General features: G+C 40.2%; 1 protein-coding gene across 3 annotated transcripts in view; it reads right to left on the bottom strand.

The window, feature by feature from the left end:
- LOC123959141 (zinc finger protein 280D-like) overlaps positions 1 to 15,723 on the bottom strand; it is an 18,402-nt gene extending 2,679 nt beyond the window's left edge. For 2 of the 3 annotated variants that reach the window (XM_046033039.1, XM_046033041.1), the window contains exons 1-15: positions 15,272 to 15,355; positions 11,967 to 12,091; positions 11,018 to 11,223; positions 10,834 to 10,933; positions 10,463 to 10,687; positions 10,285 to 10,359; positions 10,058 to 10,161; positions 8,785 to 8,972; positions 3,794 to 3,951; positions 3,600 to 3,700; positions 3,361 to 3,507; positions 2,764 to 2,898; positions 2,430 to 2,662; positions 234 to 374; positions 74 to 142 (exon numbers count right to left, since the gene is read on the bottom strand). In XM_046033039.1, coding sequence (XP_045888995.1) covers positions 74 to 142; positions 234 to 374; positions 2,430 to 2,662; positions 2,764 to 2,898; positions 3,361 to 3,507; positions 3,600 to 3,700; positions 3,794 to 3,951; positions 8,785 to 8,972; positions 10,058 to 10,161; positions 10,285 to 10,359; positions 10,463 to 10,687; positions 10,834 to 10,933; positions 11,018 to 11,223; positions 11,967 to 12,091; positions 15,272 to 15,273 — 2,009 coding nt within the window. In that variant the 5' untranslated portion in view covers positions 15,274 to 15,355. Of the gene's footprint in view, positions 1 to 73; positions 143 to 233; positions 375 to 2,429; positions 2,663 to 2,763; positions 2,899 to 3,360; positions 3,508 to 3,599; positions 3,701 to 3,793; positions 3,952 to 8,784; positions 8,973 to 10,057; positions 10,162 to 10,284; positions 10,360 to 10,462; positions 10,688 to 10,833; positions 10,934 to 11,017; positions 11,224 to 11,966; positions 12,092 to 15,271; positions 15,356 to 15,447 lie in introns of those variants that run through there. The other variant, XM_046033040.1, reaches the window with a different exon arrangement.
- Between the last annotated feature and the right edge of the window lie 1,417 nt (positions 15,724 to 17,140).

Below are 17,140 nucleotides of genomic sequence, written 5' to 3'. Positions count from 1 at the left end.
AGAACATTTTTCAATTTCAAACAGAAAACACTCAAAATACAAATATAACACAATAGAATAGAAATGTACTTACTTTAACGCAGTTGGATTTTTCTTATGATCCATTTTCAAAAATCTGTTTTTGGTTATGGTACTATGAAATCTAACAAAGGCCAGAGAAAGATTTTTCCGATAAACATAGTGGACCAAACACAAAGTGCCAAAAATATTATTAAATTCAAATATTTACTCACCTTATCATGTGATTCCCAATGGCAACTTTGCAACTGGTCCGATATTTGCACGCTCCACAATTTGAAGCCATTGGGAAATGAGAAAAGAAGTCGTCGACTTGTGAGTTGCACTCGATACACGTGTAACGTCCTCTATTGACTCTGAAAATTGGAGACAAAGAGCACAATGGATAAATTACTTGAATTTGAGTTTGAGGATGTAATCAATTTGAACAATCTGAGTTGATTGATTATAGCAGATCCATAAACCCAAAACCAATTACCTTTGTTAATTGTCTGCTGAGAGGCAGGTTCCTAATTTTAGTCTACTAGTCTGAACTCTATTACACCACTATATTATCTTTTGTCTCCTCTGCTTAAAAGACCATATGATGTGACTAAAGGCAGCAGTGTGTTTGATTACTGAGCCCAATTAGCCAAATATCACACTCCCACAAATCATAAAATTTCACCGTCTCTGCTTTACCCCAAATTATTTTTAGCCAGCCTAATGAAGAGCGTTTGGAAAATTAATTGAAAACACAATTAGCTACTTTGTGTGTTTCTAGGCTTTAATAATGTCCATTAATTTTCTCCCATCATGTCATGCCTACCTGGGAGGTGGGGGTCTATATCTGTGGTCGGGGTAGGATGGGGGATCCTGAATGATTCAGGAGGGCCCAAAGCTGGACATGCTTAGAGATTACTATTAAGGGCCGCGTTTTTCCAGCCACATGCAAGCTCAAGATAAAAAATAAAAACAAACAAAAAAAAAAACACAACCATTCACTAAAATGCAGGGTCTCCACATTACTAAAGATCACAGTGCAAACATCGTCATTCACATAATAAATCCATTTTTTTTAAAAGTTGTGACATTGAGGTCATAACATCAGTTCAGCTGTGCTTACCCATCAAGAGCAACTTAAGCCTAGTTCACAGTACACGATTTTTAGCCAGATTTGCCACTTGGCGAGCTCAGCAACCGTCAGGCTGTGATCGGGGATAAATCAGCGGTCGATTGGCAGTATCTGGCAGACGTCGGCGATGTGTCAGAAATGTGTTGGGGAGCCGTTTTCATGCGTCATCGCGTAGTTCACACATAACGACTGGCGACCGATCGCTGATTCGCTCCCGATCAGCCTGACGGTTGCCGAGGGGCAAATCGGGCTAAAAATCATGTAGTGTGAACTAGGCTTATCTGGAGGAGTTTGCTGACTCGACATCAACATCCAGCCAATGAGAGCAGGCAGCTGGCAGAGCAGGCAGCTACTTTTACCTGCATGTGCTAATCTATTCTTTAACCCATATTCTGTCTTAATAATTGCTATCTTTATAATAAACACCTGTTTCTTGTGTAAGTTCGCATCAATTCCCGTTTCACATTTCATGTGTTTTCTTGACAAAATGTGGTTTGGAGAACAGCGTTGGGTGACAGAGTCCTTGTCAGCTTGCGTAGTGTGTGACCCCCCTTGTCACCGATTAATCACATAGTGTGAACGCCACAGCGACTTCAAGACTGCCGTCACAAGACGGCAAGTTGTGTAGTGTGAACGGCACGGCCATCGGCTGACGCTGAAAGTCGTGTAGTCTGCACGAGGCATTAGTCTAGGTTGATTGCTTCTTACCAAAATACTCCACCGTTTTAGCATTGCACTTCTATAGCACCGTTCAAAAAAAATGTATTCCCCATATTGTTATTCCTTATCAAAACCTAAAATCACCCACAATGCAACTCAAACAGACAGTTTGATCAGAGATTCAAGTGCGTTAATGCTAGTAGCGGCTAATGTAGCCTCGAGTCACTAACCTCAAGCTGAGATGAGGAGCAAGCTAGAGAAGCCTGATAAGCTCACTTCTTTCTAACTTTTTAGGTCCATAATAATTCATACAGATTTTTTCACTTTTCGAAATTGTAGTCTTCGACTCAAGTGACATCACATGGGGCGATTTATCAGACTTTATTCATCTCCTTCAGCAGTAACAAAAGGCTTTCTAAAACTTTTGTCACATATGCAGTACTCCAAGATCATAAAAACATAAAATCGGTGGAGTTCCTATTTAAGATACAAAAGTTTTGAAGCATGTTACCAATCTAAAAGTAGGAAAAAAAACAAAAAACAAAAAAAACTAATAAAAAATGTTTTGCTGCACAAATGATCGGTCTGGAATAGCAAAGTGTCTACGAGTGCTGGGTGAAACAGCTCAGTTAACAACCTGAGATTCTTGAGCACCAGGTTGTGCTTGGTAGCGCGGCCACCTTGCTTCTTGCTCTGAGTCGCCTTGGCTTTTCCCGCTGCAGGGACGTTTGATTTAGACGTCGATACACCGACTGGAGGTTTGGTTTGCGGACTGAAACTTAGTGTTTCTTGACTGACAACAAAGCCAGATCGATCAGGGGAGCTCGGCAAGGTGGGTGCCTTTCCTGTGAGGGAGGCTCGAATGGTCACCTGGAAAGAGAACACAAAATGTATGAATTAAATATAGTATGTATGAATCTTAGAATATTAAAACATGCAGATCTAAAGTAAGTGTTGTGACAGGGTCAGACCTTTGTTCCTGGAGGAAGGCCCTCCAGGGCTTTAGGTTTTCTGAAAGTCTTGTGGACGTGAGTCCTGTGCTCCACTTTCTCCTTGTAGGTGAGGAAATTCAGTCTGCATTTTCCACAGCGATGGATCCCTTTTTTCTGCGATAAAAAAAATACAAACAAGAAACATGATTAATAAGTTGTGCGACTAGAGGCTAATTGCTGAGATGTTTCATTTGGATTCACTGAAAGAATACGAGTATGAAAGAAAGAAACTTTCATTCTATTAATAGAACCACAATTAATTTTGTTTGGTTCCAACTCTATCATGGTTATTGCTCCTTTAGGGAAGGTGAAGAGAAGCAGGTCTCATGGTCAGCCTTATGTATAACAGTATGGTGCTCGGTAGACAACCAAATCAATCCAACCTTGGAGTTAGGAGTTAATAGTACAAACCAAAAAATGAGTTGAAACTCTCTCAAAAATCTTGAAAATTCACAGAACCAGTAAACTGTCAAAACAACAACACATTTCTCTGTGTAGTCATGACTTCAAATTTAAAAAACAAACAAAAAAAACAACAACAACAAAAAACCTTTACTAGGAAATGCTGCGACGTACCTGATGTTTCATGTAGTGTTGCATGTATATGTGACTACTTCTAAGAACTTTGAGACAGAAGGGGCAGAGCAGGTCTTTTGTGTTTTCATGGACACTTCGGAAATGCGTCTCCACATCCGAGAAGAAAGAGGACCTGTAATTGCAGACCTGTGGAATCAGTAAAAACAGAGTTTCAGTATCGGTGAAGGTTTTCCTGGAAACATTAAATCAAACCACCACTTAGTATAAAAGGGACAGACCTGGCAGACGTAGGGCATTTCTCCGGGCTTGTGGTTGTCTTTCATGTGTTCCAGGAGAACTTGCTCCGACTCAAATGCCAGCTCGCATATCTTGCAATTGGCTGAAAAAGGAAAGCAAAAAGAATTACAAACAGCCACTCAGTATTTGACCAAACTGCCATGTCAGATTGAGCTCTATACATTATGTCACTTACTCGAGGATTCAATCGAGCTGTGAGCACTCTCGATGTGGCACTGCAGCTGGAAAGGAGTCATGTACTGTCTGTAGCAATGCTGGCAAGTTGTGTGGCTTTCCCAGCTCTCACTGTTCTGCTTTTCCAGCTCCAGGTGGTGCTTCATGTGGTTCATGAACCTGCAGGAGAGAGGATGCACACACAGAGCCCAGAAATGTCACTTTAATAAGAAGGAAGCAGTCAGTGATCAGCCCGCTTGTCTTTTTAGTGAAGCACAACCGACTGAAAGACATTTATTTACGTGACACTGGAGGCTGCAACCTTATATTAACAACTCCATCGTGTATAAGAATAAAATAAGAGTAAATAAAATGTGCGCAAATGTAAATATATGGCCCAAGCAGAAAAGACCAATAAACAATACAGTTAAAACGGCCTGATGGGTCGCCCCACACCCAGATGGGTTCATGTCTATTTCTAATGGTTTATCATGGTGTCTCTAATAGTGGAAGAGCCGCTCCGTCCATAAATTGCTCTGCATCTAATCCCAATTTTATGGGATTGGGTGCAAACACCTTCACAAAAACTATTCCTCAGACATTAAACGTGATCCATAGTAGTTTCATTAACAACAGGAAACAATTGGTCAATCTACATACCATTAAACCGATTCAATAATTTTTCATGTAAAAATGGCGTAAACTTCTACTAAAAAATGATAAGCTGCTTGTCTTGGTCACGCATGATGAAGGGTGAAACGTATATCTTTGGATTTTGGACAGTTGGTCAGACATGACCATCAAGGTGTCTCATTGGTGCTCTTACTTTGTCACGGTTTTTTTTGACATTTCATAGACTAAACAACTGCACAATTAATCGAGAAAATAATCGACAAAGAATCATTTTAAACATGTCAGCCGTACACAACCCTTTCATCCATTAATTAAAAGTGTGTGTCAAGGGTAATTGAATTTAGAAGAAAAATAACAAAACAAAAACAAAAAAAAAACAATAACAAAACTGTGGGTCCATAATTTACATGTGTGGGAGATTGACAGTGATTTAAGGAATATTCCCATTTTAAAAAGACAAAATAGACGCATTAAAGCAAAACCAATGTCAAGCGGTGAGGAAACGTTGTCATTTTCATGGCCTGCGTACATGCAGTGGTTATGGTCCATGTCCCAAAGGCCTCAAAGATAAATGAAGTACTCTCCTTGCACCCACTTTCTAAGCATGTATAATGGCTGTTATAATATCAGCAATTACACAAAGATTTTTTTTTTTTGCCTAATGATATAGTGCTCAGCTGCTGCACCTGCACCTACGTGTCACTGCTGCCCTGATGAGGCATGGCCCATTTTTCAGCCTGCGCATTCTGCTGCCTCAGCTCTCCTAATAGAAATTTTTATGTGGATGAACTATGATCTCGACTGTGAGAGTGCAGTTGCAGTACAAATGTGTTTCGCCATTAAAAGCAGCTTACAGAAGCTTTTTTTGCAAGATTCTGAAGTAAAGTTATTTAATCAAAGGCGGAGTTCTTACGCCACCTAAACTAGCAGTCATTTTTCATGTTTAGGCCCATGAGAGAAAACAGTCCAATACTGTCATCCATCTGAGACAAAAAAAATACAGCGAGGGCCAAGGAAAATATCCACGCTTTCTTTATTGGCATTGGACACATCTTTTCAGCAAGTACTTCAAGTCCCAGTCTGCATTTTGAGAGCAAATTAATTACGGTATGAATTACCGTTTTTGACAGGAGACTCTGGTTGAAAACTAAACTCGCATCACTGGTTCAACATACAGCAGTTTTACACAAAAAAATTAATTATCATAATAGATTCAAAACCAACTTAACTGCCCCATTCTTAATTAATTCAAGGGCTTAGACAGTGAACTTTAGAGAAAAGCCTCCAAACAATAGGACAACAGTGATTACACATGGGGTGCCATATTTCAATTAGCAGTCCAAAAGAAAGTTAACACTAAACACAAGTGTCTCCTTGGCATATTACGTTCAACTGCCCTATTAAAGCAACTACGTTTTGAAGTCTTAAGTGACTGCTGCCTTTCATCTCAGTGTTACCAGGCTGGTGACCTGGAGGAAATATACATACAGTATCTCACAAAAGTGAGTATACACCTCACATTTTTGTAAATATTTGTAACATGCAGCCCCAGACCGTGACACTCCCACCAACATGCTTGACTGTAGGCAAGACACACTTCTCACCTGGTTGCTGCCACACACGCTTGACACCATTTTAACCAAATAAGTTCATCTTTGTCTTATCAGACCACAGGACATGGTTCCAGTAATCCATGTCCTTAGTCTGCAGCAAACTGTTTGCAGGCTTTCTTGTGCATCATCTTTAGAAAAGGCTTTCTTCTGGGACGACAGCCATGCAGACCAGTTTGATGCAGTGTGCGGCGTATGGTCTGAGCACTGACAGGCTGACCCAGCACTCGTTCAACCTCTGCAGCAATGCTGGTAGCACTCATACTACTATTTCCCAAAGAAACCCTCTGGATATGACGCTAATCATGTGCACTCAACTTCTTTGGTTGACCATGGCGAGGCCTGTTCTGTTCTGCAGGGTGTTAAAGTACAGGTTTAGCAAGGAAGTGCGAGAAGCTAAACGACTGTACTCAAGAGAGGCTAAAGGACCAGTTCTCTGCAAACTTCTGTCTGGAGGGGGTTCAGACAGATCACTAACTACAAACCAAAAGTCCCTCACTCAAACAACTCTTGCCTGGCAAAAGAGCTGAACCAGTTCTACTGCCGGTTTGACAGCTGGACCCCCTGCAGTTTGCCTTCAGAGCCAACAGGTCTGTAGACCATGCAGTAAACATGGCCCTTCACTACATCCTCCAGCACCTGGACTCCCCAGGAACCTATATCCTGTTTGGGGATTTCAGATCTGCTTTCAATACCATCATCCTGGCCCTGCTGCAGGACAAGCTCCTGAAGTTTGCGGATGACACCACCCTCATTGGGCTTATCTCATGGTGGGGATGAGTCCGCCTACTGGTGGGAGATCGACCATCTGGTGACCTGGTGCAGCCAGAACCACCTGCAGCTCAACGCTCTGAAGACAGTGGAGATGATCGCAGATTTTAGAAAGAGCACAGCCCCACCCTCCCCCATCATCTTGCGTGACTCCCCAGGCTGCAGCGTATCATTCGCTCTGCAGAGAAGGTGATTGGCTGCAATCTTCCATCACTTCAGGAACTGTATGCCTCCAGGACTCTGAAGAGAGCAGGAAAGATTGCAGCTGACCCTTCCCATCCTGGACACAAACTGTTTCAGACTCTTCCCTCTGGCAGTAGGCTGCGGTCAATCAGGACCAAAACCTCTTGCCACAAAAACAGCTTCTTCCCGTCTGCAGCTAGTAGGGTTGGGCCGATAGATGATGCCATCGTTGATGGCTGACAGACGTCACGACGTTGAGCCCCCACCGTGATTGTAAAACCCCCGCCCCCCCCAGCAAAAGAAATTCTCAAATTTTCACATTATACCACCTAGGGCTGGACGATATGGCCAAAAATGTTATCACGATAAAGATTTTCATATCTTTCGATATCAATAATTATCACGATAAGGATCAAATCGTTATTTCTTTTGAGTTGAGGCTGATTTTTGCTCCTTAGTGGAAGTTGAAGAAACCTGATGGTTAATTGTGGTTTAAACTCTAAATTATGGTCAACACTAGATGCTAAACAGTGGATCACTTCACAAATCTGAGTTAGAACATAATTATGATAAAATCTTTGTCAACAAATATGCACCAGTCAAGTAAAAGCTTTTTTCGGTTCCTTTTCCCCCACAAAATAAACATCTTAATAAAAAAAAAGTCCTAATTTGTGTATGATTCAAGTGAATAAAGTCAAACATTTATTGAATATTTATTGAACATTGTTATTGAAAAAAATTATACTGCGATAATTATTATTGTTTTATTGTCCAGCGCTAACACTACCCCGTGAAAGCAGGTTTTAATGACCACGAACAGTCTTATCATTGTTTTTAAGTATGTTTTGCACCTGCCTCGGAATTCCCTTCTCCCCACACTCTGACACACTCACACACACCTACATGTCAGGTAAACAACCCGGCTTGCCTTGCCTCTCTCTGTCTCCATTTTCTCCATCAGCAGTATGTTTTATAAATTCACCTAAAAAGAATTCATCTTTTTTCTGTATATTTCCTCCCGCAATCCATTCAGCAGGTGAGCTGCTCGACAGACAATTAAAATTTTCATCCTGTTATACAAGGTGTATACGCACTACTTTACATTGTAGCAATGTATCTTTTCTTCAGTGTTGTCACATGAAAAGTAATACACCTACACCTCAGGAACTCGTCTTTTTTCCGTATATTTCTACCCGCGATCTGTTATCACGGCAGCAGGTGCCGCACGTCTGCTTAATAATGACGCAGCCTATCAAATAGCTGAAACCAACATCTGCACTCTGTGTGTTCACTGTTGCTTTACCTCGTCCGTGCATAAAATATCCACCACTTGTAACGTAAGTTAATAGTCTTCCAATTTTTTTTTTCTTTAACAAGTGAAGTCTGTAAGAGAACACATGCTGACGACTGCTGCCCCCCCATAGTCCATCCCGATGTTTCATTGTAGACATCGCCCATCGCTATTCAGATCTACTGTGTGCTGCACTAACCTTTACTTTCATTATCGATTCATCTGTGGATCATATTAATTGTTTACTGCATAAATCATCAACAAACAGTAAAAAGTTCAATGCTGCAGATTTTTGGGCCCAGTGGGGCCCTTGAAACAGAAGACAAGTACTGGGATGCCCGAAGGATTGCAGCTTGACCTCAAGTGAAGGCGAGGTGGGACACAACAAACATAGCTGTACTGTGTCCTTGTAGTATTTTATCTTTAATGCTGACATAGTATATTTAGCAAGGAAAAACCATAACATAAAGAAAAGAAATGGATTAATATCCTGTTATTTTAGGGGAAGAAAACACATCATCATACCTGATATTGTTCTTGAGAACTTTTAAACAGCTCTGGCACTTGAAAGTGGTGTTGGGCTTCTGGGTCTCTTTCTTCTTCCCATCTCCCTCAAAACGGCCGTAGTAGAAATCTGAGACCAGCATGATGCGCTTGTTTGCACTGATGTCTAGCGCTGACGGAGCTGGACCTTCCTTGTTTGCACTGCAGCTCTGAAATAAAGAGATGTTTTACATGAATAAACAAAGATGCCAACACATCAAGATCATTTTTAGGCATCTTAAAGAATTGAATGCTTGTATGTGATAAAATAAACTGAATATAGGGGGCAATAGGCAGGAAGAGAGAAACAAATTGATGAAGTGTAAATAAACAACTAAACAATTTCTAATATTATCATGTAACTAACCATTTGGGTGGATACTTATCTACTAGGGCTGAATGATAAATTACATTTGCGATATTATTACGATGTGATAAAATGAGATTTTGTAATCGCAAAGGCTGCGATACCCTCATGTCACATGACACCCAAGAGTAAAGCAGTCTGCAGACGAAGCATCAAGTTCACACGTTATGCTGTAAAATGGCCTTAAGCTTGACAGAAGCTGACACTAGAGAAACTTTAGTGTCACACAGGGAATGAAAGTAGCACCCGACACTCGCAGGTAACTTGGTGGTGGTGGTGGTGGTTGAAATTACTCGGAGAATTACTAAGCTTGTCTATTAAACACGAGAGGCGACACTTGGTTTTATTTTCGTTGGCCAACTTTTGAATTGAACCTCAAACTGAGTGTTTTTTGCTTGCTTACTTGGATATAGAAAGAGGGACTCCTAGGAGGTCTGAGCTGAGATAAGGACGCATTAATTGGTGGTTGAACTGAACCGTTTTGTATTGAGCGCACTGTGGTGAACTTAGTTTTTCTTGTGGTCTATAGTGTGGCCGACCTGGTGACATTATATCATATTATTTAATGCCATGACTTGATTCAAATTATCTTTCTCATATTATTAAAATTTGATACTTCTCCACCATTGCTCATAATAGTAATTAATGCAATTCAAGTGTATGTTTAATCTATCTAATATTGTGTTGGTTATACTATATAGTGATTAACTGCCTGTCCGTTTTGAATAATAAAGAAGGTAAAGAGCTTAAAAATTAATCATTAAATTGCAATATTGGTAAAAAATAATAGCAATTACATTATTTTCCTAAATCATTCAGCCCCATTATCTACTACATGTTTATGTTCATTTCCACTCATGGACAAGATTCCACAAGGTTTTTACTCACACTCGCGTGACATCTCAGGGCCTCCTGCGTAAGGAATTCTTCCTGACACTTTGAGCACTTTTTCTTTAAGACCCCATTTTCCACTGGGACTACTTTTGTCGGCCCTACAGAAAAACAGTTATATGTTACAATTAACAAGCTATTAAAACAAGATGTTCGGGTTTGTTTACAATATAATGAGAGTGCAAAACAGTATCAATACAATTCATTTAGTGATTGAAACTTACCCAAATCAAGCTTGACTCTTTTTGCGACGCTGTCTATTTGCTGTGGCTGCAATCCTCGTTTGAGTAAGATTTGATCTGTGCGAAATCCAAGAAAATACATTAACATTTTAATTACTGCCAGCCAAAAGATCTGCAAGTATGGTAAAGTAAGGTTAAAACTTTATTTTTAGAAAAGTACCTCTGTTATTGCTATTGGCCTTCATAGGCATAGAAAAGGTCTGAAGAGATAGCGAGTTGGACCGGTTGGGTTGCAGCTGATTAGACTGGGTTGAATACACAGCAGGGCTCTGGACGTTCGACAGCGTTACAATGTTATTGCTTATTTGTTGCACCTGAGGCCTGTGGACGGCACCAGGTATTACTGTGGCTGGAGTCACCTGCTGAAAAAGATGCTGCTGACCAGCTGAAAGACAGAACAAACAACTCTTGAGACAAACTTACCCGATTAACTCTACAAAAGCCTTTGATGAAGCTTTTCTATTATGCCACAAAACCACTGATAAGAGGGGAAATATTTACTCCTTACAGGTACATTATACTCAGGTTTACCTGGTACGATCGTAAATGAAGTCCCCGGGGGGTACTGGGTCCCAAGACAGGCAATAAACTCACTGCTGTTTGCTAATTGTGGAGAAGTGACAATAAAGCCCTGAAAAAAGAAAGAAAGAAATCCACAGTAAATGAGTGTCTGTTCTTATTGCACAAAAAAAAAAAAAGTTTATACCAACAATACCTGGTTATTGACGATCACAGGCTGAGGAGTGACTGTTGTCAGATTGGGTGCAGCAGTATTCACTGCATTTCCAGTGATGCTCAGTGGCAGCATTATTGGTGAGGACCCAATGGCAGGCTGAGGAGCAGGAGGCTTTACTTCTTGTTTCTCTGCACTGCTCCTCTGGGGAGGTGGAGGGTTAGGTTTATCATCCTTTTGGTTATTAGCTGTAAGAACATGCAAAAAAGGGCCAAAATAAGCACTTTATCAGGATCTCTTGTCTTTGCAAGTGAAAAACTCTTGAACAAAGAAGATGAGATGACTATAATAAATATCAATTTAATTACAAATTATCAATGCTGAGTTAACATTAAATCGTTTAATACCACGTATTAAACAGCTGGGTAAATAGATGGATAGCACATGTATGGCGCCTTTCTACTCTTTCGACCACCCAAAGCCCTGTACACTACAAGTCAACATTCCCCCAGTCACTCTCACAAACACACACACACAGATGCAGAGGCTTTCATGCACTTATCAGAAACAGGAAGTAATACAGCAATTTGGGATTCCGCATGTAGTAGGGTTGACTGATGTCTACAAAATTGGCATCCGACGATGTCTTCAATAAAACCATAGACTAAAGTAAAACACTGGGATGGACAATGACATCGGGGTGGGGGGGATTCGTCTTTTAAAGGCAGTGTTTCAGGCACTCGGGTACGTTACAAGACGTGGAAACGGTGGATATTTTACAAGCACGGACTATGTAGAGCAACAGTGAACACACGAGCGCAGATGTCATTCGGTACCACGTTGTTCCGTTCGTTTGATAAGCTGTGTCATTAACAAGCCAGCATGCGGAGCACCTAATCTTGTCATAGTGTAATTACGCAATGAAACACCCACAAAAATTAGGTGTTAAAGCGCTAAACATGAATGTATTTAAAAATGCGCTATGACTTACAGAGCACTCCAACGAAGATGGGTTCATCGTCATCATCTTCTATCAGGTGAACTTCAGGAACTTGTTTCTGCCACGGTTCTAGCTCCTCCTCCACACATTCCATAAAAAGCTCAGACATTGTGGACCTGCAACAGAAAAACACAATGTTTAGCCAACGTGAACGCTACTTCCTGTAACACTTTTTTTCTTTTACTGCTACTACTACTACAACAAAATGACCAAACATACACTACAAGCTATTTATTTTTATCCCAAAATTAATCCTTTTTCATCTAAAGGACTCATATCACTCCATTACTGCATGACCTCCACTGGCTACCAATGTCCTCCAGAATTAGATTCAAGTCACTAATGCTTGCATACAGAGTGACTACTGGGTCTGCACCCGTCTATCTAAACTCCATAATACAAGTTTATGTTCCTTCTCGGCCACTACGCTCCTCCAACGAACGCAGCCTGGCTCTGCCATCCCTTCACACAAAGCAATCTCAGTCCCGGCTGTTCTCATCTGTGACACCACGATGGTGGAACGAGCTACCACATGCCATCAGAGCAGGGGCGTCCCTCTCTAACTTCAAGAAGCTCTTGAAAACTCATCTCTTCCGAGAACACTTCCTCTTATAACACCTCTAACTCCTAACCTCTAACATGCACTTCCTGTGCCCTTCTTCTCCTATCCTCTTATAATTATCTTGTATTGATTGCACTTTTTTGTTAACTCTTAATTCTTTCCCTAGATATTTACCCCATTGATGCGATATGTGCTATTAGCTCTTACTAGTATTTATTGCTGCTCTTACTAGTATGTATTGTCAGTTGTAGATCTGTATATGATGCTCTGTTGATGCTTGTATGTTGTTTCTCAAATGTAAGTCGCTTTGGATAAAAGCGTCTGCCAAATGAGTAAATGTAAATCTAAAGCAAGCTGGTGGAAAACTATTTGATAAACTTTAAAGAAACATCTTCCTCAACATTTTCAGCTTTAACAGTGTAGGCTTAAGCTCAACATGTGGATAATAAAAAAGAAGCCCGAGACATCAATGTGGAGATAAATATTTAAACAATATTAAATAAAGAAAGGTAATAAAGAAGCAAATAAAGAAATTAATGATGAATTTATTAATTTCATACTTCAGTTTCAGGATCCTGGTATTGTGTGTGCTGGCTCGCTGTCACAATTAATTTTATTAGTAATATCTGTGCTTTTTCCTACTATGACAGGTCACATAGAGTCTGCTGTGAAAGAGGCCCTTTGGCACCGTACATCTGATACATAGTTTTGTTGAATACATGAGGCACTGATGCAGTAACTACATTTAAATGCACACAGAAACCAGGTTACTGGTAAAATCATATTAAGGTGTGAAGTTCGAGGATGAAATTATATACACTGCAATAACCTGGTTATTAACGGTAATGGTTGAAGAAATGTTTGCAGCCTGTAGAGATTGTTCCCCCTTTTAAACATTTTACAATGTGAACCATCATGCGACTGCTGCTACCAGTATTCTTAGTCAGGTCCAATATGAATATGTTACTTAACCACTGCCTGCACTTTCGTACTTCAGAGGAGCAGAAGGTCCCTTTGAATGAACACTTATCTTTAAAAGAATGTTTCAAATTATTTGCATTACAAGTGAAATATCGTTTATTTATAGTACTAAAAGGCTGATTAATCTGCTGACCAATTAATCAGGCCGATAACTGCACTCACAAGGCCAATAGATCATCCTAAATGACAGCAAATAAAACCAATAATAATCTAAAACCATTACTGGCTAGCGTTTAATATATATTGTAGAGAATAATACATCATTCATTTCATTATCATAAAGTTGAATGATGTCACTTCCGACTAACTGTACCCCACTCTCCCTTAAACACTAGACAAGTTACGAAATCTACAGCATACCTCAATCTATTTTTCCATTTCATTAATTAATAAAAATGCCATCTAAAACAACACGTTACTGGCTAGACAACCATTTATATTAGATTGTACTATTACTATACTACTGTAATATCAGCATTATATGTCAGCCACAGGCAGCCCTGCTCTCTACATATCGGCATCGGCTATCCTCAAAAATTCAAGCAAACAATATCATAGCTTGCAACATTCTCCATTGCTTAAAAAGAAAATCCTAAAAATCCAAGATGGCTGCCCAGAGCATTAACAGGAAGTGAAAGCTGTAGTAATATACAGTTTATTGCACTCCTGTCTTATTTGTGTCTTGTTAAATCAGCCGTGCACAAGGTACTGTCCAACTTATATCTGTAGACATGTTGCTACAGTATTTTTATGTGCAAAATACCACATAATGTTTGGGTTATTCGGTAAGAGCAAGCACAACAGAGGTTTTCCTGAAGGCGTCCATCTTGGTTTTCTGACTTGTTGTACTGGAACTAACTTCAATGTGGTCAACTCCTGGGGCATATATTTGGCTCTTAAACTGCTAAACCCTCAACTATGTCAAGGTACTTATAGGCAAGTCCCACCACTCGGCAGTCATCTTGACAACTCCTCCAGTAGTTACACACAGTAATCTGCCCCACTGTTAACATTAAAATGTCGATTATAGGCCCTTTAAAAGCATTGGCGTGATATAAAATATCTTTCCTTTTTGCAACAGGGACTAAAACAGCCAACCAAAGCCATTAGAACAATTTTTGCAAATGGTTTTAAGAGAAACTGGATATGACAGCCATATTTACGGCTGTTAATTTTAAGCAGACGAATAATCAATATAAATATAAATTAGCCTTTTATTGAAACAAAGCTTTTCAACTAGTGTCCAAGGTGGCGACAGTATTGGTTGCTATGGAATTGCTGATGCAGCTGTTAAGCCTCTGCCCAAATAAAGGGGACACAAATTAAATTCTTAAAAACTATAAAAAGTTGTCATTATTTACATACCATTGTTTGCAAATGTGGGACAGGCACAAGCTGTTTTCTAGCGATAAAGTACAATTTGGTGAGAAATGATATGAGAACGTAAAGATGCTTTTTTACCTTCACAATCAAATTTTACATTTAATAAAAATGTATTAACGTTAAATGAAAAGACAGCGATAAGTTTCCAACAAAACTCCGAGCAGTCATTAACTAACGTTAACGTTACCACTACCTTAGCTAACGGTGTGTTGTTAGCTTCTCGGTCCTTTTCAGCAAGCTAAATCAAGGCAGCTAATGCTAACTAGCCACCGTTTATGATTGCCAATGCCCATGCTCTTCAGCTGGTGCAGTCAACAACGGGATAACAGCATTAAGTACAAAATCGGCCTTTTAAAATTTCAACACTTACATTCATTCCATGATTAACACACGAGAGCTTCATCAAAGGCTTTTGTAGAGTTATTGGTTATCGATCAGCGCACCATACCATTAGCTAGGCTCCGTTAGCATGTTCACATTATCTGGGAGGTGGATGTTGGGACAAAGACTGCACTCAAGAGTTTGGTGTACGTGGTTTCAGCTTACCTCTCTCACACCCGGCCTCTGGGCTTCAAGGCAGGGCCGTGTCTAGACACTACCTTCAGCAAGTCCTTTAACCTGAGGACGACAGCGTTCAGATGGTGCAAATGTACTTCTCAAAGGAGGGGCAAAACTATCTCTGCCCAAGGCGGCGGAGAGAGCTCTGACTGTCTGGACCAATTACCGTGGAGTTGTGTTCATCACTTCCTTTTTAATTTGTAGTACTTCCTGGTCTCTCCCGCGGGTTTTTCTTTACATTAACATTAACTGTTTTTTTCTTCACCATTAGTACCACGCTGTTATTACGGTCTGTTATTGCCTATATGGGTGAAATATTCCATGTACCTCCAGCCCTTCATGCTACACACATATAACTTAACAGATAATTTATATACATAGGGGAGAGCGGGGTGATTTGAGCCTGTGGGGGAAGTTGAGCCAAATGACAAAATTGGTCATGTGACCATGGTGACCACACAAGAGTCGTCCATTTTACTCAGGCTGTGATGGAGACAGGCCCTTGAAATAGGTGATAAGCACATTTAAGTAAAAAAAAAATACAAACTGTTCAAGGAGTCATGATTTTTGAACATGTGTTTGAAAAAACACATGTTCATGCTTTGGGAAGTTACAATGAGGCTTCAGGTTCCTGGCAAACTGCTTCAAACTGCTCAGAAGATCATTAGTACCCATCTCTCCAGCATCAGTGATGTTGGTGAGGTGAGGTGCCTATACAGAGCCCAAAGGATACAAAAGGAAAGTAACCACACCTGCCACAGCCTGTTCACCCTGCTGACTTCTGGGAAGATATATAGAGGTTTCTGCTGCTGCACCACTAGACTGCAGAGCAGTTTTCCCCCAATCTATGAGACTTTTAAACTCAGTCATCATCAGCACTGCTCCACCGAATATAGTTTATTTCTGTCTAACATTTTTACGATTGCTTTTGTATTACTGTATATTGTCTGCTACGTAGCAGGAGAGAGTTACAAACTTAATTTCACTTAACAACCTGTTGTAATGTGACAAATAAACCTACCTTGTACTTTGTAAACTGTTGTCGAGTAAGGTATTTTACAAATTCTACATTGCATTCTTACATTTTATCACCGAAATGATGGGACATGAATTTTAGACCAGAAGCCATCATGCCATGCTTCTATTACTGGACGACAGACAGGGCTTTAACTCCTCTTGTGGATTTGGGCAAATCAGTGGGACAGGTACAGAATGAGAGGTCCATAGAGGTCCAGGAGATACACTGATATGAAACGAAGTGCAATGAAATGTTGTAAACTGGCATGTGAGTTGGCACGACAAAATTATTATGGTGTCCCTGACCCCCAGTGTGGCTTAATTTACCCCTCATTGGGGGCTAGTTGAGCCAAGAGTCCACATATTTTTTTCGAAAAGTCTTTTTTGAAAACTGTTTTAGATCCAAAGTGATTCTCAGCGATGCACCACATCCTGAAATATACACATATTTTAGTTGGGAAAAAGACTGTCATGTCCTCACATTGGCTCAACTCACCCAGCTCTCCCCTACATGTATACACCCAGCAAATGATTCTGCAGTGCATGTTTTGAATTTGTGTCTGCGAGAATGTAAACAGCAGCAACAAGATAGTGATCATAATATGGTTTTCATCCTCAAATAAAAAGTCTGACATTTAGAAAACAGTGTCCATCCACTTTGACT

The sequence above is a fragment of the Micropterus dolomieu genome, linkage group LG20 (assembly GCF_021292245.1).
Source record: "Micropterus dolomieu isolate WLL.071019.BEF.003 ecotype Adirondacks linkage group LG20, ASM2129224v1, whole genome shotgun sequence".
In the NCBI taxonomy this organism is placed as follows: domain Eukaryota; kingdom Metazoa; phylum Chordata; class Actinopteri; order Centrarchiformes; family Centrarchidae; genus Micropterus; species Micropterus dolomieu.
The sequence above is the reverse complement of the archived record's forward strand: the minus strand, read 5'-3'. Positions and strand labels throughout refer to the sequence as shown.